The sequence below is a fragment of the Lonchura striata genome, chromosome Z (assembly GCF_050655825.1).
Source record: "Lonchura striata isolate lonStrDom1 chromosome Z, ASM5065582v1, whole genome shotgun sequence".
Lineage (NCBI taxonomy): Eukaryota > Metazoa > Chordata > Aves > Passeriformes > Estrildidae > Lonchura > Lonchura striata.
The window spans coordinates 58,522,061-58,545,318 of record NC_140740.1 but is presented as its reverse complement, the minus strand read 5'-3'; the positions used below and the strand labels follow the sequence as shown (position 1 = coordinate 58,545,318).

The 23,258-nt window shown below is 36.0% G+C and overlaps 2 protein-coding genes across 16 annotated transcripts in view; both read right to left on the bottom strand.

Moving 5' to 3' along the window:
* IPO11 (importin 11) overlaps positions 1–23,258 on the bottom strand; it is an 81,612-nt gene that overhangs the window by 2,688 nt on the left and 55,666 nt on the right. For all 15 annotated transcript variants that reach the window (XM_085566966.1, XM_085566965.1, XM_085566962.1 and 12 more), the window contains 2 exons: positions 6,733–6,828; positions 2,491–2,575 (listed from right to left, as the gene is read on the bottom strand). In XM_085566966.1, coding sequence (XP_085423092.1) covers positions 2,491–2,575; positions 6,733–6,828 — 181 coding nt within the window. The remainder of the gene's footprint in view (positions 1–2,490; positions 2,576–6,732; positions 6,829–23,258) is intronic.
* LRRC70 (leucine rich repeat containing 70) lies at positions 13,903–17,058 on the bottom strand. The gene is made up of 2 exons (XM_021534370.4): positions 16,918–17,058; positions 13,903–16,427 (listed from the first exon to the last, which is right to left on the bottom strand). The coding sequence occupies exon 2, from the start codon at positions 16,387–16,389 to the stop codon at positions 14,503–14,505; it is 1,887 nt and encodes a 628-aa protein (XP_021390045.1). The 5' UTR covers positions 16,390–16,427; positions 16,918–17,058; the 3' UTR covers positions 13,903–14,502.

Genomic DNA, 23,258 nt, shown 5'->3' with positions numbered 1-23,258 from the left:
TCATAAGTTTGGAAGAACAGTAAGCATAGTTGGCAAAGGACTACATTAAGTATGTATGCTGAGCTCCTAGGTGTGTGGCCATAGCTGTTTTATTGAAATGTGCTTGATTCTCATAAGACAAGAAAAATCTATTTTCCAGTTTAAAAATACCCTAGTAAATTCCAACAGCTTTTTAGTCAAAACAGCTACAGACAGGAAAGAAAAATTTGGCAAGTAATTGATTATCGAAATGTGCTTTAGGATGCTCAGTGAAAACATGGATTTTACTAGTTTTTTGATCTTGTTACTTTACAAATTGATCTTGAAACTGGATACAGGTTGTCCACCTTGGGGCTGGACTGAAGAAACCAATCTTCCACCTCCCTGGCTGTAAACACAGGCTTAAAGCAGACAAACAGTTCAGAGGTTTTGCTGATTCCCTTTAGGTTGTTCTTGATTTTCTTATCACATTATATATTTATTCCCTCTTTTACTTTACCAGCAGTACCAGCCACTATAGCTAGATTCTAAGTTTCATGTGAGTGTGTGCTCCTACAGAGAGGAAGAAACTTCCATCACACGTAGGTAGGAATGGGCCTGGGTAATGTTTTGGTTTTAATCCAGTTTCTAAAATCAAATGTTAGCTGTGCTTTCAAAGCCCTAACTAACAATTCTGATTATCATCTGACACTTCTGCTACTAGTGACCTGCCCAAACGACCTGTACAATTTTGAAGTAAACAGCCAAGTGTCATGTCTCAATTTCTTCACCATCTGCAAAGCTATATATCAAGCTATTTCAGTTGGGATTCAGAATGAATTTATAGCAAACAACTACAGTTCACTTGCTTTCCCAGCTGCAAGAAATTACAAAAAAGAGTAAGAATACAATGTATATTAAAGTTAGCTGAAAAAATTACAGCATAGAAAACTTAAGTCAAAAATATATCAGGAAGAATTAACTAAATATAAAAATGAGAAGACTAAAATACATGGCTATTCTTACAAAGAAGGCTTGAAAGGAGAAAAGCAAAGGATTTCCATAATGCTTAGAAATTTAGAAAACAAAACAACCATGGAAATAGTTAAATTTATACTATGAGATTCAAAACTAAAATGAAGCTTTGATGTTCATGTATGATAATTTATTCTCTGTAAACTTTGCAAGAAAACAAAGGCTGAAAATGTGTTGAAACTTGATGTTAAATAGAAGATGAAGAACAAAGCTCAAGCAATTCCTTAGGGAAAAAGGAAAGTGATATACAAAGGAAGATAAATGTAAGGGAAGATAGATGCAAGGGAAGTAAATCAAAACCTTTGATGTGGTGCTGTTAGTTTGTGAATCTCCTCCTTATCAAAGCACATTTGTCATTATTCAAATGACAATTAAGGCTGCATTGCATGTGACCCCAGAACAGTTCCCTCACTCTGTGTTCATCAGCAGAATATTGGTGTGTTGTAAATTTAATCATACAGTATAATTCAATATGCCCTGCTTTTTATTTTGCCTGACATATCTGCACTAAAGGTAGCCAATTACAAATCTAACAAATCTAAATTCCTCAACATACATCCAAACTATTGAAGTTAACCTGCAACAAAAATTAAGGTCTAACACAATGATATTAAAACTTTAGTCAGACATCAATATAGTCTGAGTATACTCAAAATTAAGAACATGAAAGCATTGCAGATTAAAATTAGCTTTTGCTATTTAAATCTGATTAATAAAACATGTCTCTCTATTGATCTATAGACATACTGATCCCTATTGACAACGATATACACATATATATATTTATATTGAGAGATTACACAAAACCACTAAGAATAAATGTCACTCTGCAACAAACAGCTAGAAATTAAGCCCACAAGAAGAAGGAAATTTAATAGAGTCCAGAGATGCTTTCAAGAGTAACAATTATAGAACTGTGTAATACATTTTTAAGGATCACAGAAAATGACATTTCTGCATTTTGTTTAAATCTGAAATTGCAAGACACTAGGAATTTCTCTTAAGGAATTTCTAATAGCAGAAGTATATGGAAAGGTTTACATTTTTTAAAGAAAGACATATACTGTATTGATTTTATATTTATTAGTATGTAAAAGAAAATACACTGGCTTCTTTGTAAGAGTTCTTCACACTAGATAAAAATTCTATGCATGCATACAAATTCTTTTAAATATGAGAAATTTGTCCTGCCATGACAGTTCAATAAAGTTTAGCTCTCTGCTTTTTTCAGTAAATTCCTTCTATATTGTATTAGTATTGTAATGCCCAGATATTGTGAATAGATGATGTTTAATTTGATAACGATTACCAAGATGCAAAAATCAAGCAAAAGTGTAAGTGTTGTGGTTGCAATGTTTAGCATTAAATTTCATCTTTTTTGATTCAAAACATAAATTTTCCAAGAACAATAGATCAACCAAACCTAAAAATAATTTTGTGTGACAGAACTGAAGTACATAATCAGATTTATGACTGAATAACAGATCTAAAACTTACCATTTTTTTCCTTTTGTCTTGTTCTGTGGGAGGTTCCTCATCTTCTGTAGCCTTGGGTTCTTCAAAATGAGACATTAACATGCAGCTAAAAATGGGAATAAGAACAGTTCTAACATACATTATCATTAAAAATTATTTTAAAACACTTTTGAAAACACAGAAGAGATATGGGAGTTTGTTGAAAGACAGGCAATCTAATCACAATTAATTTTTTTCTGAGAACAGTGAATCTAATGAAGCTTGAATGCATATTCTCTGTCACCTCTACCCATGTAACAATCTCAGTTATCCTTCATGTTTTAGCTGAAGTGGTGCGTTAAAATGCATTTATGTACATAGAAAAGAGACTATGTGGCTTTAAAAAAAATACTGACAAAACCTACTGTTACTTAGAAAAATTTTCTGCTCTTTCTCAAGAAAATGCTATACAAACCCCCTATACAAAGTCAAAGTGGCTAAACATATACAAAGATTGCAAAGATGTCTCATGGCATACAGGTTTTTCTATGAGACCTTTGACAAAAGGACCTGAAAACTAGTAAGGACAGTGCAATTCTACAATAAAATCTGCAAGACACTGAACAAAGGTTTTTAAAATCATTTTTTACCTGCCTCAACTGGCACATACCCATATGTAAAAAACAGCCATATTTTAACCTGTTTTTGAAGTAAGTGTAAAACCAGAAAATAGGAAAAAATATCCAGTTTAAAAGTCAGAAGTTTTCCTGTCTGCTGAAATGGTTTGAATGGACTTTATAAAGACATTGATGAAAGCTATCCTTTAGAAAACGTGCCTTTAATTCACTTTACATACTCTATGCTGAAACAACAGACAAATATTCCACCACTGCCAGAACCCCTGGCCTGGTTCAGGGGTCTCGTGTGGTGGTGAAGTCTCTCCTCCAACCCGTGCTTCCAAAGAAAAACTCCGCAGCCTCTTGTTGTTCTGTCTCAAGGGAGTTTATTGTAAGTTATCTAAAAGATTGTCTTCTCGGGCTGCGGCTGTTTGATCAGCGGCCTGGGCAGAGGCACACACACACCCTGACATCCTCTCTGTCTGCTGTCTTCTTCTCCCACCCGCCCAGGGCTGCTGCTCTCTTTTATATGATACATTACGTATTACATGTTTACAGTTTTTCCCCAATACCTACTACCTGTGTTACAAGGTGCTTTTCTACTCTAAACCAATACATAAGTGTCAGCATCACTAAGAACATGGAGGCAAGGAAGAAGAAGGAGGAAGAACAGGATCAGCCCACTTTCCTCCATCTTAGAACTTCTGACCCCCATGTACAAAGTAAAATCCCCCCTGTACAGGTGCTAAAACCCCCCTGTACAGTACTAAAAACTTTTCCCTTCTACTTTGTAACTACTTTTACTATACTATCTAACCCTTTGTGACTGCTTGTTCCACCTTCAGAGTTGGTAACTCATTCCATGGCTCAAACTCAAAATCACAGCTGTTTCCAGCTGCCTGCCAGGGTCTGAAATGCTCCTGACCAAGGGCTGGAACCTCTAAAAATGTCTGAGAGACATTTTGAGTTCCAACACACCGCTCTATCAAATCTTTTCCTGGAGTTTCTGCTTTAAAAACCAAAACTATTTATAAAACACTCAGGTGATGACAACTTACCATGTATCAGGTATGATTTAACACAGGAAGGACACATAATTCACATATTAGAAAGCACCAAGACAGATGCAGATTATTGTTAATTTTCAGTCCTGCACTACTGTGCATTTTTAACTGCTGTATTCCACTAGTATGTGAAATGCTCCATCAACTAAGATGAAGAATCCATTTAAATGTTACTAAAATGAAAAAAAGATTGTGATTTTATGTGTTTTTATAAGACTTTATATGAAGATGTTCAGACTTATTCTGTTTACATAATTAGTTTTCTATTAACATGTGTTTAGAGCTGTATGAAACACTTGCTAAATAGCATGGCAAGCAGGGTCAAATACTAACACAGAAGCCATTTTTGATAAAGGGATTAGTTATTTCAAAATAATACAGCAAATTGCATATCTCCTTTGCACACAAATGGCTGCTTGCATCTCAATTTATTAAAGGAAAAAGAGACAAAAATGTCAATGTCAACATACAGGATTGAATTAACTTTTTCAGACTCATAAATTTTGGGTACCACAAAATTCCAAACTCAAGGAGAGGAGAGAATAAAGGAAGAGATGGTGATAAAATTAGAAAAAATCTGAAGTGAAAATTGGTGAAGCAAGCCTACAGCAAGGGAATGCTCCCCTTTCCAAAAAATTTGAGGTTTGTAAAGCTCTCTCATAATTATCCCTACGATGTGAAATATGAACTCTAGGAAACTCAGATGAGTGCAATCCCTTTCTATTGTAGGTCAGAGTAAACATTTCCATAATCTGATTAAAATTCATAATAAATCTAAAAAATGACAAGGCTTTTACTGCTTCCAAAATTTCACTGCTCTAACTACAACAGTTTCTTTAAAATTCCAGTTTAAATGTATTCATTTTAAATGGTTAAGCCACTTAAGCCATTGCCATTGTTTAACCTTTACAATCTTGCCTGTACATGTTTACCCTCTGTTCATCCTTCAGTGGCTAAAGTTCTATAGTGTTTCAGCTTTGATTGTCCTGTGTTAAACAGAGACATAATTTTATTTCCCACACTACAATAATTAGCTAATATGATAATCAGAGGACAATACATTATCTTTTTTTTCTGAACCTGTTCGGGCTTAAACCATTCTTCTTTAGTCTGGAGAGCTACAAAAATGCACATGATTTCAGATGACTGCTCTCACTTTACTTCCAATATATTTACATCAAAATATATTATGCAAAAGTCAAAATCTTTCAAACAGCTCTTTCAGAAGCTGCCAACATAAATATGTCCTTGGTTCAGTGTGACTGTATTTTATAAAGTAAAAATAATGTCCAGACTTTGGAGAGTAGTGACAAGTTGTACAAGGCTACAGGCTTAAAATATGAAATGAACTAGGATAAAGTTTATTTATTTCTTGGTGAGAACTATTTTCAACAAGTGCTGGCAGAGCAATCTGTTTAGAAATAGAAGGGCTCTGCAATGTTTTCTCCAGCAGTATACAAAACACAGTGCAGACATTGTGCATATTTCCAGACTTTAGACTTACAACTTCTTTTAGTACTAAGAGTTTGATGGAAGTACTTTGGCAAGAAATCCTTAGGCATAGTTCAGGCTCAGTGTGAGTGTGGACTGTTCTGAACAATTGTGTGCATACCACCTGTTTTAACTGGACAAGAACTTAATGGATTGCATTCTGGCTGTTCTGTGCCACCTAGTTTCAGTGGCAGTAAACATCCCCTTAAGCAGTAAATTAATTAGTTCAGATAGAGTCTGTTTCATCACCATGCAATAATCTGAAAGAAAATGCTTGATTCTTAGCATCAGAGCATCAGTAAATTCTGTTATTAGCATGTCTGTAAGAATATCCCAAAGAGCATCTGTTTTTAATATCTTACAACTCTCCATTCTAAAAGTAAGTAATCATTACAGAGATAAAAAAGACACTAAGATCTCTGTCCAAAGAATATCTTCTATTCATTCGGTTTGGTTTTTTTTCCCAGCTTTGCTGGGCTACAACCAGAACCAGGGACCATGAGGAGATGGATGGATGAGTGTGGTGCTGGGTGGCAGTGCACTCTGGATACCTCCAACATCCACATTCCTGGCACAGCCAAGCTCTAGCTCCTAGCTCTGAAAACTGTCTTTTGAAATATATCCTGTAGCACTACATGTGTTACATGGAACAACTGGAGAACTCTTCTTGTGGGATATGCTTGTGAGTTCTGCAGGCTGTGAAATATTGTACACTAGGTAAACTCACATGAGGTTCATGTCACACTCAAAGAAACTCTGAACTTCCTCTGAACAAGGGTGGTCCCTATCAGTACACAAGCTTTTTATATTGAAATTTTAGATATAACAGTCAAGTAAGCAAAAAGAAAATCTAAGCATATAAATGTTTTAAGAGATTATTTAGTACATAACTTAATGAACAATATAAAATTATACTGTCATTTTAAGACCTTTTTCCCCACTGCAAATATTTTAAGACCAAAAGCTTCACATCTTCTTAAAACACTCACTCTTGAGAAAGTTAATCTCTAACAAGCATGTCTTAACTGCCTACAGATTTTTCAAATAAAAATACTTCATATAAAACAATACTGCTACTGTTAAACCCTGTTTAAATTAGATTTTCCGCTTACTCTTTGTATGTTCCCGTTTCAGAATCTTCAGTCATTACATCGTTCAGTCCTTCCACTGAAATGTTGATGATACCACAAAATTTATCTTGGATAACACTGTAAAAGAACAAAATTTATTTTGGATAACATTGGAAAAGAACAGGAAAGTGACTTAGCTAAAGGAACTGCACAGGAAATTTGCTCAATTGTAGAGTACATTTACTGAGAGGTATTTTCCTTGCTTACTGCTTAGCTGAGCATGCTGTCAAGCTACAAATTCAGTATTTGTTTTAATTACAAAAATGCTTCAAAATATACAAGAAACATTATTTTTAAATAGAACAGAACTTAGAACGCTACTGAAAAACCTAAAAGCAATTGCAAATGAGCAGAAGAAAATACACATTAGCAATGTCTTGACATTAGGAGTCAAGAGCTGAGCGGGAAGGGCATGTTCCTTCCCGCAGGGAAGAGAGTAGTGGCTTATACCCCCAACACATTTACACCTTTTTTGCCATCACTATTCAATGCATAAACCAACACAACCCCTTGAGCAATGGCTGCTTGTAAAGAAGGTACACTCCCCTACTTACCTGTATTCTTCAGCCTCCTAGGCAGCCAGCTCCCCAAAGTGGGTGGAAAAACCCTGCAACCAGTTCTGCAAGAATGTGACTTTCCTGACTGTACAGAGAAAGGTCGACAGGATTTATCTGTTTAAACACAGACACCATCTGCCATTTGACACATGAGGCTATTTAAGACTAATGAAAAGGGCTGGTAGATATCACCTGGGAGTTAAAAGGCAAAAGTATCTTTACTCAGCATGACCTGAAGGTTTGACTAGCGAGGCCCACAATGCCCAAAATTACACTGAACACATTTACATTTGCCCCTGCCTTGAGAAAGGATGTTCCTGTAGCGTAAGGGCATAGGAACACAATCTCCCTGTGATGGATAGAGTCACAAGCTCCTAGTTAATGGAGAGCAGCCAGCTGCTGCTTCTGCTCCGTTTCCTGCTGCAGTGGACCTAATGCCAGAAACAGGCTATTGTAGAACATGGGTTCTTGGACTCCTACTCTATGAACTGCAAAAGTGTGAAAACAAACTGCAAGTGAAAATATGTTCATCTCAAGAATACCTCTAGCTACATGCAGCAAAGACAGAGAAAGGACCTAACTGGTGATGGTAAACTACAACCCTTTTCCTGGGACTGCGACTGACTGAAGCACTTTATTGCTCCCGGTGGCTTCAATTCTAAGAGCACTTACATGTATTTTTCTTATAATTTTTATGATCTCAATTGCTTTGACCCTGTTTAAAAGAGCCTTAGTTAAAACCTTAGGGAATGTTTATTTAATTAACAAAAAGGGGGGAGATGTGGGAGGTGGTCCTGAGGAAAGTTATCTGAATATGCCTTGGGAAGCAACAACTGTATAAAAGTGTCATCTTGAGATTCCTGCCTTCCCCATGTAAATGAAGATATGCCCATCATATGTCATATCCTCCCCAGTTTATACTCATCACTGGTCGTACCATCCTTTAGTTCTACAAAGTTCTACATTCCCTGTTTCCCCTTTAGTTCTCTTGAGTTAACCACTCCTTCCCCTTGTTCTCATTGGTCCAGTTTATCCCACTCCATCTCTGCTCCCCCCTACACCTCCTTCCCATTGGACTGTCTGTACTCCAGACACCTCCCTTGCCTTTCCCAGTTATATACACTGGCCCCTCCTTCCCTGCTCACTCCTATAACCCGCTCCCCGTAAGTGCAGGTGTCTCCCCGCTCCCATCTCCTTCATCCTCATTCTATCCTCAATAAACCCACATGGATGACAGCAGCAGCTCGAGAGTCCTCCTGTCTTTTGGTGGAGACTTTATTACGCTATCCTGGCACCTGTGGTCTAGGCAGCAGCAGGCTGACCTGCCAAACAAGGCTCAGGTCACCCACATAATTCTCCCAAAAAGATGCTGCTGATGCTGCTCCCTAAGAGATAAAGGCAGAAGCATACACTTTCCATTTATTTACAGGCACCAAACATGTACTTCTTATATCATACTTCAATTGTAGTTGATCATTGTTTTAACACAGACAAATCTGTTTCTTAATATTCTTTAATTTCCTTATTTCCTTTTCTTAAAACTGAAGACAGGGATGACTGTAGCTCCTTATACAATAGCAACTGCTTTTGAAAAATTTCTTTTGAGACACACAACAAAATTTTACAGATGCGACAAATAGTTAAATAACAATAGATATCTTGGAAAAAATGCTTATCAAGTTAGAATATTAAGTATAGAAAGTATTTATTTTATATTTGTTCTGATAAAACTGTAATCACATTCATGATTCTTTCTTTCAAAGGGATTATTTTTGTTCTCTTTTTAAAATTCAGCTACTGCTGTATGCCAGAATCTGAAGTGGATTTTGTATCATCACTCTTGAAACTCTTGAATTCCACAAAATGAAAACTGATGTGATTTTTACTGCCTGATTGCCAGCTATGTATTTAAAAGACACTTATTCCTTTGACAAAAGGCTTCCCTATCACATTCAGAACAGCAAAGCATTGCATGTTGTGAGACTGAATCTCTGTGAGGTTCTGCAGACAGCAAGCAACCTACTGACCTCACAGCACAACTGAGAAAGTCAACATTGCCTCAGTCACCAGCACAATGAGCCCTCAGAGACAGAGCTGGCTTCTTCACCAAGTCAAAGGTCCTGCATAGCACACCTCCATTAAGACTCTTTTGCCGCATCCTTGTTTTTGAAACACATCTCTAGGAAAATGCCATTAACACATTAATATTTTCCAACATGAATAAGTTTAGTATTTTCCAATAAGCTGCCCTCAGATTCATGTCAACAGTAGAGAAAGGGCACTCAACAGAGAACACATGTGAACACTTTGAGCCCTAGAGGAGTAAACTATGCCTTACTCCTACACACTATTTAATTAATAATACAGGATGCTGTCCAATACTTGTATTATTTCTTCCTTCCAACTTGCATGAATCCCAGAATGGTTTGGGTTAAAAGTGACCTCAAAGGTTCACCTAGTTATGAGCCTGCTGCCATAGGCAGGTCACCTTCCAGCGGACTGGGCTGCTCAAAGCCCCATCCAGCCTGCCTTAAACACTTTCAGGAATGGAGCATCCACAGCTTCTCTGGGCAACCCAGTGCCTCATCGCCCTCACAATAAGGGTGAGGTGAAAAATCTAATCAAAACCTACTCTCAGTTTTCAGCCATTTCCCCATGTCCTATCACTACAGTTTCTGATGAACAGTCCCTCTCTGGCTTCCCTGCAGGCCCTTTTGGAGACTGGAAGATTGAGGTCAGGTCTCCACACAACATTCTCTTTTCTAGGCTGAACAGCCACAACTTTCTCAGCCTGTCCTCATAGGGGAAGTGCTCCACTCTTATCAACCTTCTGGCCTCTGGATTTGCTCCTGAAGTATCAGGTCCTTCTTATATTGAGGGCCCCACAACAGGATGCAGCACTCCAGTTAGGGTCTCATCAGCACAGAGAGTACAACATCACTGTTCTTGACAGTTACCACAAAAGCACATAGGGAAATCATTAATTTCTTGGAAAGAATATTCCTACTTTGTAACATAAATGAGAAATAGTATTTCACTTCTTTAGTGGAAGATTCATGAGAGGTTTTTTTGGGTTTTTTTAAGTAAAAGAAAGAATGTAGAACACCTTTCAAAATGCAATTTTCCTGCAGCTTTCAGTAAATATAATACCCTTCTCTGCTTTCTTTTTTTTTTCCTTTTAAATGAGACATACAGTTTCTTTCTATCGAAGACCCACTGAAATATTTACCAAGTATGGGGCCATTAAACAATGCAACTATTTCCAAAACACAAAACACATGCAGGTGAAAAATAAAGATACCACAGATTCACATTTTAAAAAAAGAAACCTCAAATTTCAGTGGCAATATAAAATGCATCAGGCCTTATTTTCAGTGATGAGAAAGCATGCCATGCCACTCAATGTAATACCTTTTCAAAAGAGACTAAAATTGGCCTGCTTATTTCAAGAAATAAGTAGAGAAGTCATATGAGCGGATTCAAAGACAAATCCATTCAGATGAATTTTCAGAACAGAACAGTTAATGTTTCATACTAAAACTGTATGCTGGGAGGAAGGCACCATTTAAGCAGCTCCCCCCTTGAATTGCATACAATTCAGATTAGCAATGAAACAAACAAAAGCATCAGGCTATAACTGGTTTTATATCTACCCAGACTTCCTAAATTACTGGGACAAAACCTCTTTTGGTATGCAGGAAAAGGCCCACAATTAGGCCCTGGAACACTTCATAATCCAGTTTCAAAGATAGACTATTTTTTTTTTTTTATTGCAGTAAGGCTATTGTATGCTGCCTGTTATATAAAATTCACCTTACCAATACAGAAAACAAAATCTAGCATTCAGAGCAGCTTCCATAAGAATCATCTCAAAACTTCTATTTCAAAGTTTGCATAAGTTTTTTAGATAAAAGAATAAAAGCTTTGCAAAGGACAGAACAGACCCCATCAGTTCTGAAAATAAAATAGATAGTTTGGTTTTTTTTCATTCTGTCTGTAATTTCTAATGCACAAAGCTATCTATACAACTTATTATCCTGGGGTTTTATGTGAAAATTCTTAATTTTTACTTAAATTATATAGCAAACTACTGTAGACAAAGCTCTATCATCATATTAAAAGATGTATTGACATATTTCTTAGTGGTCCTTAACTAAAATGGACCCCATATCTCCTTTGCATATTCCTCAGAGAAGGAGGAAAAAAAATCTGTACGAGAAGAAATACTTTTTCAGAGATAAAAAGATAAAACATTTTCTGCTTTTCTACATTCACCAGGATAATGCAATGAATGCTAAGAAGAGTTTGATTTCATATCTTTACTCATTTACATACTGAGAAAGCTTAATTAATTTTTTTCTTATCTCATTAGCCAAGGAAAGAGGTGGAGTGGGACAAACAGAGATTACTCAGCACATACTGTAAGTGATGTAAATTACTATTAGACACACACACATACCCTCGTAGGAGGTGCACAGTTCTAAGAAGCTTGTAAACCAGCAAAGCAGCAGCTAAGACTCTTTCCAGGGGAGTCCTATGACTGACCATAAACCGTGATCTTCATGAAGCACCACTTAGTTTCATGAGGGCAGACTCAACTAAGACTTCTAATTATTCCCTAATTATTTTAATTGACATATGAACCACACATGTACATGAAAGGCTTGGTTTCCCCATGTGAACATTTAAATACAAAACATACTGACTGCTGAAGAAAGGCATTTCCCTCATAACTGCGTAATAAATCTCCCAGTGCTTTGTTATTCTAATCCCTGTGTTATTTGAGGTCTCCACTCCAAAGGATGGCTTTCAATGGCTTTAACTCGCTGCTGCACAAACAGCTGCAACACCAGTTTCCTTTAATGTTCCACCACTACAGATGGTGAAATGCATACCTGGCAAACAACTCCCACAGCAGCTTGTCAGTGAAAAAGATGAACCTACAGAAAGAACCTCTCATGCCTTTCTGTAAAGAGCAGCTGTGGAAACCAGAGCCTAAAATAACAGAGCTGCTCCCTGACAGATTTCTTTGAGAATTAGGTTTATTCAGTTTTTAACCTCTGTGAACTACTAAAGTTCCTCTGTAAGAAAGGCATAGCAGCATTTCTAGCAAGAAAAACTTAACTAGTTCCTACTGCATTTGAAGTCCATTATTTCTGAAGGTGTCCACATAACATTAAAAATTTAAAAATATAGCACATAAAATCACAGAACCTACTACTGTGCAATCACTGATTGTGCAGTTGTTACTAAGTGAAAACAAAATCAGTATTTATCACAATGAATTATGTAGAAGAGACAGAAGGTAACAAAAAATGGGTTAAAGAGGAAGAGACTGCAGTGGATTAGCCTCTGGAAAAAAAGTGCATAAATTACAGCCAGTGTTTTCCCTTCTTAAAAGCATTTGCCCATTATATTTAACATCTGGTCTTAAGTTAGAAAATCATTTAAAAAAATAGTTTCTACTCAAGCAATACTGAACAGCTTAAGATTTTGTCCAAGAAGCTGAATTTTGTGTTCTCTACAAGTATTCAATCTATGATACAATAAATTACAGTCTAATACAGTATTATTTCATTACTCTAATAACAAACAACAATGAAGTCATACTTGCACTTTCACACCCATTCAGTGCAGTCAAGGTTTATACATGTCCTGGTAGCAGATAGTAAGATTTTCCCTGCTAGAAAAGAACTGCAGATGGACAAACAAGATGACCGGGACCTGCGTAGCCTGGATACGCACAGGATTTACACCAGCAGGAAAGAGACGGGAGAGAACAAGAATGCTGAGTGCAGCTCTGGCTCAGCCAGAGAATGCCACAGGCTCCAGGCTGGAGCCTGGAACAGTAACATACTTCTAACACAATTTAAATCAACCCCGCAGAGGAAAGTCTATCAAAGTATTGTTCCCCACTTTTCCCTGAGGAAAATGGTCTACCTGTCAACTATATAACTCATAAACAACATGACTGAAATATCTAGGGCACAGGCCTGTAGAAGAAAAACAGCATCTACAAAACTAAGTCCCGTTGGCTGAAAATTTTACAGCATTGGACCATTTGGCATATAGTTTCATGACATTTAATTCCAGAATAAAGTTTGAATTATTGAAGTAACAGAAAAACAAAAATCACAGAAATTCAGGTTGAAAATAAAGCTACAGCATATGAGACATAACCTGACAACAACAGAACACCAACATTTGAAATAGAAATAAACAGTTATATGCAAACTATAGAAGAAAATATCCCCATTTTGAAGATGAAGTTTTAACTAAAAACACATATCTTGACCTGACACCTCCAAATATAAACCAAATATGTAAATGCTTTCAGCCATTCCTTTAGCATTATGTACTTACAGTGTAGTGTATTTCTTCAATTTGTACCTCTTCTCTAGCTAAAAAGTTCCTCAAAATATTACTATATAGTACTGTGACATAGATTATGATCTTTTATTAACCAGCTCTATTACCTTAGAGATAATAAATTTGGTCATTACACTTTGGTAAATTTCAACAGCAATTTTGTTTTTCTCAAGTCCAGTTTGGGGTATTTCATAAAACTATACAGATACACACTAATAAAAAAGTCACTTTAATATATTTATTACACAGATTGAACATACAAATTGTATATTACAATACGCTACAGGTATGCATAGAATTTGTATAGTTTGAAATTTTTCTCTTAAGAGTTTGAACATGCTAACTGTAAATGTGCTTTTTTTCCCTGTGCTTTATTTAATAGAGGAAGAGTAGAAACTCTACTACAATAAACACATGAAACACTGTATTCTGATTCCCCAAGATTTCTTGGCTTCATGATCTGACTAAGAATGCTTGCTTCACAATAGCTGCGGAATTTCTACAGGAACTTACATCATGAAGTATGGAAAAATAAATTAAAATGTACTTTATACTGCATGTATACTTGAGAATAGGTGAACGATTACAACAAACAGGGACTTAGTTTAATAAACTTACCCATGTTAGATTGAAATTACTTATAATGAAATAATCAATAAATTTCAAAACATTCAGTAAGCAAATGTTGATGCAGAACCCGAATTGAGTCATTTTCCACAGTTCTATTAAGCAGTTGATTTTAATTGGTGGAGGTATTTTTACGGAATCAAGTTCTTGATTTCTTGACCTTTCATATCACAGTTAACACCAAACCAAATGAGATAAATTACAATGATGAATGTTCAAACAAGATGACCTGTGCCTGACTTTCTGATACTGTTCGCTTGAGCAGCCTTATTTGGTCCAGTTCTGAATGTTCCATGGATTTCCGAGTTAGAGACTGCACTGAGTCAGTTATGTTGTATCTGCCAGGCTGGTAAAAGCCATAATATTCTATACTCTTTTCCCCGGAGTTTTCCAGCACCTTTAGTTTTTGCCTAAACTGAATAATTTTACAGATTAAGAACAGGATAACAGCACAAGCCAGAATGAAAAAGGCTAGTAAAATATCAAAAGCTTGATTCAGCTTTTTAACCTGTTGTGTACAAATCAGGGTTGTTTTTAATGACACAGGAGCAGGATCTGTTGCAAACAACCATTCTTCTTCTACATTTCTATTAGTAGGTATAATTTCTGCTGTTATTTGCACTGGTAATGTTGCTGCCTGTGATGGCACTTCAACAGCATATTGCTGATAAAGCAATGGGGTAGAAGATGTAGCTGTAGTTCCTTCCCAGAAAGCAATATACTTCGTTTCTGCAGTGACAAACTGTTCCAATGTATTGCGCCTGTTCCCTTTATGCCAGGCCATCAGCAGAGTGGTAGCAGAGTGATGCATCCCGACAGATCCCAGACTCGGGGCAGAGCCCGGGCTGGCAGTGGGGCCAATGCAGTTTGAAAACCAAGCCCATTTCATATAATGCAAAGGTCTACCACGCATACTCTGGGGATTCTGACAGTGAATTTTTGCAGAAACAGAAGATGATGCTAGCCAATTCAGTAACGCAAGCATTTTACAGCTGCAGTTCCAAGGATTAGAATGTACCTGCAGATGAGTTAAAGATACTAAGGGCTTGAGAACTTCAGGTTGTAACTCTGTGATTTTATTAAATGCTAAATTGAGTACTTTAAGTGACTGCCCCATTTTTTCAAAGGTACCATTGCCAATACTGGCTATTTTATTTCTGTCTAGCTGTAGATACATTAAATTGTTCAATAAGGTAAAAGTGCTAGCATTTATATTTTCTAAATCATTATAACTTAAGATTAGCTGGCTAAGGTTGTTTAACCCAAAAAATCCATTTACAGCAACACATTTTAGCTTGACATTTTTCAAAGACAGGTATTTAAGCTTATTAAGTCCCTTAAATGCAAAAGGCTGAATTGATCCAATGGGATTGTGAGACAAAGAAAGTCTTTCAAGATTTTTGAGCCTTCCAATAGCATTTGATGGCACATGTGGTAAGTTGTTACCTTCAAGAAACAAATAAGCGAGATTTTCAAGATGATGAAATGCTGCATCTGATATCCGTGAAATCTTATTATTTGCCAGGTTTAGTGTTTGGAGACTTATCATTCCCCAGAAAGTCCCACTTCCAAGGACACTGAGACAATTTCTTTGAAGAGTTAAATATCTAACAGAAAGAAGATCACTAAATAATCCTCTGGGAAGAAAAGCTATTTGATTATTCTGAAGGTATAAACAATGAAGATTGGAAAGCCCTTCAAAGATTCCTGGATCCAGGCGTTTAATATTATTGCTATTTAGATGCAAGTAGCACAATTTGGGGAGTTCCACAAAAGCTTTTGGGTGTACATACAAAATACTGGAGTTATCCATGTAGAGTGCAGCAAGCTTCAGAAAACCTCTTAGATGATTTGGAGTGACATGTGATATATTATTTCCACTGAGGTAAACAATAATTGTTGTTTTTGGAAGGTTCCAAGGGATGCTTGAAAGCCCTGCATTACGACAGCTAACTTGTCTCCCTGTGCAGAGCTGACAAGCAGATGGACAGCCAAAAGCCTCCTTCTGGAGCAGCAACAAAAGAAAACAATTAAATATATACAGGAATGCTCCTGGGCAGGGTGAAGAACTTTGCAGAACACACATATCCCTGTCTTTGGCCTTCTTACTCCTCTCTGACTTCACTAGTAGAGATAAAAAGAAGTATATAAATATTATTTCAAATATATTTATTAAATATATTATTAATAATTACTTTAATCTATGTGTATAATTATAAAAATATTAGCATTGCTCTCAAGATTGGTATTTTACATATTATTCTTTCATGCCAAAGAAGCAGTTTTGAATTCCAACTTACTAACTGGACGCCACCGCAAAAAAAAATTTCTAAGTAAATAGACAATTATGTAACTATACTGCTAACACAGCCTCAAAATATTTAAATGGCTGTAGCATAGAAGTATCTAAGCTGCCAAAATAGCTTTTATTAATTTAAAAATACTATATATTCTGTACTTCTTACAGTTAACCATTACTAAGAAATGTTTTAAAACCATCCAAGTAGAAGTGCCAACTGTAAACAAGTTACATTTTACTGACAAATCACTTACAACTTGCATTTTATTTTATTAAACTGAGTTACATTTAAAATAAACAGAAGCATTTCCTTACCCCAAATCTGAAGTTCATTATTTCTGTTATTTTGCTGCTTGCAGTCCGCTAGACTATAAGCTGACCAACTACACTCCTCTGTGAAACCTTTGTAAAGGCAGTGTTGCTGAATACTACAGCATTCACATTTTTGCACTAGGGTTTCCAACAGTTTGCTCAGGAAACTAAGAAAGAAGTGCCTGAAGTCAGGTTGCCATGGATACAGGAAACCCTGGGACAGGAAGCCATTTTATCTGTACTTCAGAAGTATTGTCGGAAAGGAAATCTCAATGATTTGTTTCTAGAAAACCAAGAACTATCCTAGTCTGTAACTGCTAGGTTTTGTTGTTTGGGTTTTTTTGTTTTGGTTTGGTGTTTTTGGGTTTTTTTTTTGTTTTGTTTCTTTTGTTTTGTTTTGTTTTATTTGTAATTCACTGATTTAACTAGGAGAGGTTAAAAGAGTTCTATCTTAGTTAGGTTTAACTTTCAGAATAAAGCACAACAATTTGTAACAACACTATTGCATTACCTTATCTTTCAGCCAGAACCTGAAATGCTTCATTAAACTGGTAGCAAAACTTACACTGTTCTCTGTCTACAGAGCCAAACTGCTGCCACATGCACACACGTTCCAATGGTCTGGCTGAGAGGGAAAAGATACACACTGTGGATGGAAGAACCCAGTGTCTTCTGCCCTCTGACAAGACACAACCTGCCAGGAATCCCAGAGAAACCCTTGAAATCTTAGGACATGAGACCCACATGATGTGGCACTAAGCTGCTATGTACTCGTATTTCTGACCTGACCCAAGCACTTTGTTAAGTCTCACTGTAAACCACCCTTTTAAAACCAAATTTATCCACAGAGGACTATGAGATGGTTTCCGGTTCTGAGAGCCACACCTTTCATGCACAGCTTTCAGTTCCTGCAGTGTCCCCTGTGCAGAAAATGACTACATGGGCTATAAATATCCCTCTTGCTTAAGGACCAGAGATTACACCCTCAGTTTATCCATCACAGAGAAGAAATACAAGAAAAGCTCAGTCACATTATCAAAGAGAGAAAGGGGAGATTAAGCCTACAAATAGCAATGTAACTAAAACCCCATGAGTTTATTGTAACGAGACCTTCTGCTCAGCAAAAGAAAGATGGCAAAGCCCACCAGTAGCCATAGCCAAAAAGGAGGCACAACAGTAGGAGAATCAAGTCCCTTCAGCTACAGTGATCTCACACAGGAAGCATGAGTTCACATAAGGGGTGAAATGTAACCCAATTGTCTTTGTCTATATAATCCAATCTGAAATGCATGCATGAGAAAGGGAAGCAGAATAGACAAGGACATGTTTTTGAAGAAGCTTTCTTCCAAATACCTAGTCTAAAATAAGAAATCAGTAAGTAAATTTGGTCCATGGGCCATTTTAGACAAAGCCTGTTTCAGTTACAGCCCAGAATTAAAACTGTTTGTTTCTTTTTGTCTAAGACCAATAGATCAAGAGGAAAACTAATTCTTCTTCAGATTCGAATATTTATTTTTTCACTTTTTTTCACAGTATTTAGCATAATTGTTGACATAGAGAAAGTAAAATAAAATGTCATGTCATTTATTGTATCATCCACAGGACTGGTGAAGTATCCTGGATATGTGGGAACAATACAGTAAGAGTAACAGAGAAAGATTATCAACAGAGTCAGATGAGGGACTACCCAAAAATGGAAAGTGACTTCAAACAGGAAATTACCTTCTACCTAGACTTCACTGCCTATAGTCTCTTTATATATAAACCTATATGTGTAAAAAAAGCCCAAACAAAATAAAATTATTCTTCCAAGGTATGCTGTATGAAACAACCCTTTATAGCTACAAGAAGTAAGTAAAAATTTTAAAAAAAGTTTTAAAAGGCAAATGTTCATACAGATCTTTTTGCAAAATGTCAGAGGTAACACATTTTGAAAAACTAAAGGAATTAATGAAGCTCTATGGTATATCAGATAGCATGAAAATTTAGAGGAGCCAGTAGAGCAGTGACCAGATAAAAGAAAGCTGATGAGCAGTAAGTGGCTAAATGTCTCTGTGATCTTGCACTGAAAGTACCGTATGAATATTCACAAAATTTTTGCTTGAACCCTAGCTCCACTGTGGTTCTGACCACACTGACTACTCTTCTAACAGTTGAATCCCATGCCCAAAATGGGGGGGGGGGCGGGGGGGAAATCTTAATCCAGGTCGTACTCCTTCCATTCTGCACTAGCAAATCTAGTGAAGTCCTGCTTTACGCTTTGTCAGTACTGCACCCGAAGGCCTGCAGATCTGATTGCAATGTAATTTAGAGTTATTACTTCATTTATACTACATATTGTTAAAGTATTTGAAAGCTGTATCTGTTAAGAACAAGACACAAAATTATGCAGCACATAACTTTTAACATTTTGGGGAAAACCATAAAAAAGGCTGGGTGGAAACTTGTAACTTGGATCAGCATTACTCAAAGTGGCTCATACTTAAGCAATAAAATCCATACTTTTTGAAAACTGCATGAAAAAACCCAGGAAAAACCAACAAGCTTAGTCTGCTTTCATATTTCATTCACTGCAATTTTTCTTCTGCAGAAAGAGAACTACTAGGTGTGTACTTACATATAGCTTCACAGGGTAACAGAAAATTATTTTTGAACCCACAAGTGAATTTTATCTTAATATATTAATATTGATGAAGTTCCTAATGCTACTGGCTTTTTAACATTAAAATCTAGTTCAACTATGACTCGTTGTAAAATACAAGCACGAAGCCTGAGTAAACAGCAATTTGTCAAATTATGCATAAAATAACAAGTCAAAGTAATGGAAAGAATATACATGCACTTCACCCGTGTTATATTAAGCCAATATATGAATATTAGGTGACAAACTAATCATCCAAATCCCACTTATGCAGAGCAGAAAACATGCAACAGGTTCAAAAATAGGGTCTAAAGTCAATTTTTGAGAAAGAATTTCATTCTCATAATTACTACAAAATTCTGTTAAAGCCCACAAATGAGGGCAACCAATTTTTAGCAGTGTAATTATTTTTTTAAGCTTGTAAGAGTGAAACTATAATGCCCTCCCATTATGTATGTAGCAACCATCTGCTCTTGCAGGGCTTCCTTCCTTCTACTTTTATTCTCCACAAGTAGGCTATTGTACAACTTTATTTTTTCAAATACCTACTTCCTTCAGCCCACATCATCTCTAGATATGACCACAAATCAAAGCAATTCAGGAACTAAACTACTGCTTAGGTAGCACAGACAACAACATTTAATTAACATCCAATAGGCAAGTGAACTGTTGACACCTTATTAACTTATCAGATCCCAAACCACTTTTCTGTTTATCTTATTATCTAGTTTACCAAAATATTTCTTTTTGTCTCAACTATTGCAGATTTCTTCTAGTATTTAGCATTTCTGTTTCAGTAAGAATCCTGACTTGCTGCTCCATTTACCAAAAATTTGTCTCTACCACAGCGTGAAAACTATGTAACTATTTTTCCCATTGAGGATATAAAAATAAGTTTCCATTCCATAAATCTAATTTGACCTTAGACTCCAGTAAAATAATATAACAGAAAGCTCTTGCAAAACTAAAGGCTTACTTTGAGAAATTAGTTTATTCTCTTTATTCAGAAATCTGTGTCTTCTGTGGAGCAACCATGAAGTTTGTGAACAAAACAGTAATATAAAAAGGTTGGCCATAAATGTAACATGCAGATGTGATATACTGATAACAACAACATAGCTTTAGCCTTTACTTTTCACTGCAATAATTAGCAATGCTCTTCTATCTATAAAAGCATTTATGTACTCAATATGAATGTAATTCAAACCAAAAAACTCAAATTAATTCCCCAAATTTCAACTTCTAGAAATTTAATCAAAACTAAACTCAATTCCAAAACCACACTCTGCCTGCTAGTTTAGGAGACAGGACAGGTATATACTTGGTATTAATAACTGATAGCTCAAAATATTCAACAGACAGAGAAAAACGTCAACAGTTCCTAACAGCTACTACAGAGAATACCCACACACAAAATACAGAAACTATTCCTTAAAAATACAAGCTTTCTTTATACTAGGGCATTTTTTTAATAACAAAACCTCATGTTTTGTTTTAAATACTCACTTTCTTCTCATTAAATTGTTTTAATATGAAACATTACTTTTCAAGACAGAACTTATTTGAAGAAGGTCTTGTAGTGACATGGGTTGTGGTGTTTATCACTTCTGGCATCTTACCATAATAGTCTGGCACTCTTGAAGAAAGTCACTGAAAAATCTCAGCTATTCTCTGGCAGTCTTAAATTTGACAGAGTACAGCACAGAGAGGAGATGCACCAAAATGGCTCAAAGAAACACAGGTGCAAAACCAGCTGTAAATCCATGGTTTGGGTGTGGGATTTTTTTAACTTTTCTTACAGTCTTGTGATATTTACACAATTTTAGTTATAGGCTACACTTCAGCCACTACTTATCGAGCATCTGCAAACGTAAATTTGCAAACGTAAACCATACATTGCAAAGAGTTTGAAGGAAGCTAGTGGTTTATTATCTTTTGCTTTTATGTAATTAAAATCTTAAATTTTAGGGTAAACTGTAATTAGAATAGTTCTAGGAAAGACTTCTGAAATATTCTATATAGGCCATAAACAAAAGCAAGATATCAGTTTATTTTTTTTGCAGCAGTTTAGCTGCAATTAGTAACATAATTTCTTGCTATCACTTGGTACATTTTTCTTTGAAATCAAGGCTTAAGGGTCCTAGGGGAAAGGATAATATCCTTCTGACCAGTCCTCAAGAGCAATCAACTGTAGGAGAAAAATTGATGTAGACTGCGAACAAGGAAAGTTTAATGAGTGCATCCTTTTGCCAATACCATAATGTGACATGCAATTAAAGAAGTTGGCAGTGCTCTGTGTAACCTTCTGAATTATGCAGACTCTGATAGTCAGACTAAGACCAAAGCCACATTTTTCATTCTTATCATTAAAACTGCACTGTTACCTGTCAGGCAAGCTAAATAAATCCAAGGCCAAACACTGATGACAACTGCAAAATCATAATTTAAAGAGCTCCTTTAAATGCTAATAGTCTATTAGAGGCGTGGGTGAGCATTCGTTTAGCTAGAGGGATTAAAAAAATGGAGAGGAAGATAAAATAGCTTCAGAGTATCATCCCTATTAAAAAAAGGAGGATGTACAAGTAATTATGTAAGAAATTCTGACTTTATAAATGAGGACATAACTATCCTGAGGAGAACATGACATTTTATTAGGCACTTTCTTGCCATTTAACTAACATTACATATAAACAACTTTTTGAGAGGAAAATTAAAATTTCTAATTAAGTAATTTTAACAAATGACAGAGGCAAAGCTCTATAATAACCTAATGAAGATTTATAATTGCATACTGTAAGTGCTTACACTCAAAAAATGCCAATTATCTAACTGGCAGAACTCATACTGGCAGACATATCAGACTTGATACACAATGAGGAAAAGCAGACATTAATTTGCATAATTATTAGAAACTTGGGGAACCTCTTAACCCCTTCCCCACAATACATAAAGATACTTAACTCAAATGGATAAAATGAAAACTACTCATGTACCAGCAACCAAAATGAAGAAAGATAAATTAAAATTCATAACTTAAAATAACTTCATGTTTTAAGGTCAGTAAAGTCCCCTCTACTTCAGAATGGTACCACTCTACACAGGTAGTTCCATCAAAAATGAGCCTATCCACAAAGACCACAATTTCTAGCCTGTTTTGTAAAGCACTGATTTTGAGTGAAAGTAAACATGGCAGTCTCCCATTCAAGAGTGACAGACATAGCAGAAATAACCCTCACTTGCAGAAGAAGAGTGTTTTGCTTTCAATATGGTATCAAATGCTACCTGTGGGTACAGTTAGGTATCACCCCAAACAAGTCTGATAATTGACACTATAATCCTTCCAAAATCTGTTTCCATTTCCTTATTACAGAATAAATGTTCCTATCACTCTTTAGCATCTTTCAGTGTTGTTTGTGTTCCACTAAAATACACACAAGTGTAGGAATAAAAAGAGATACCTACTTTGCTAAATAAATCATTACAAGTTTTCAATGCCACCAAAGAAGGACATTCCAAAACATTGTAATTCTGACACTATACTGCAGTAAGCAAGCTAATTATTTCCACATAGATTGGGTCCTTCTACCTGTATCTATTCATCTATCATAGTACTATTTTAAACACTTTGGCATCAGGAAGTACAAAGGATGCTGAAGAGCTCAAAATGCAGAGCCCTAGGTAGTGGTGGAGGCCCACACATTTT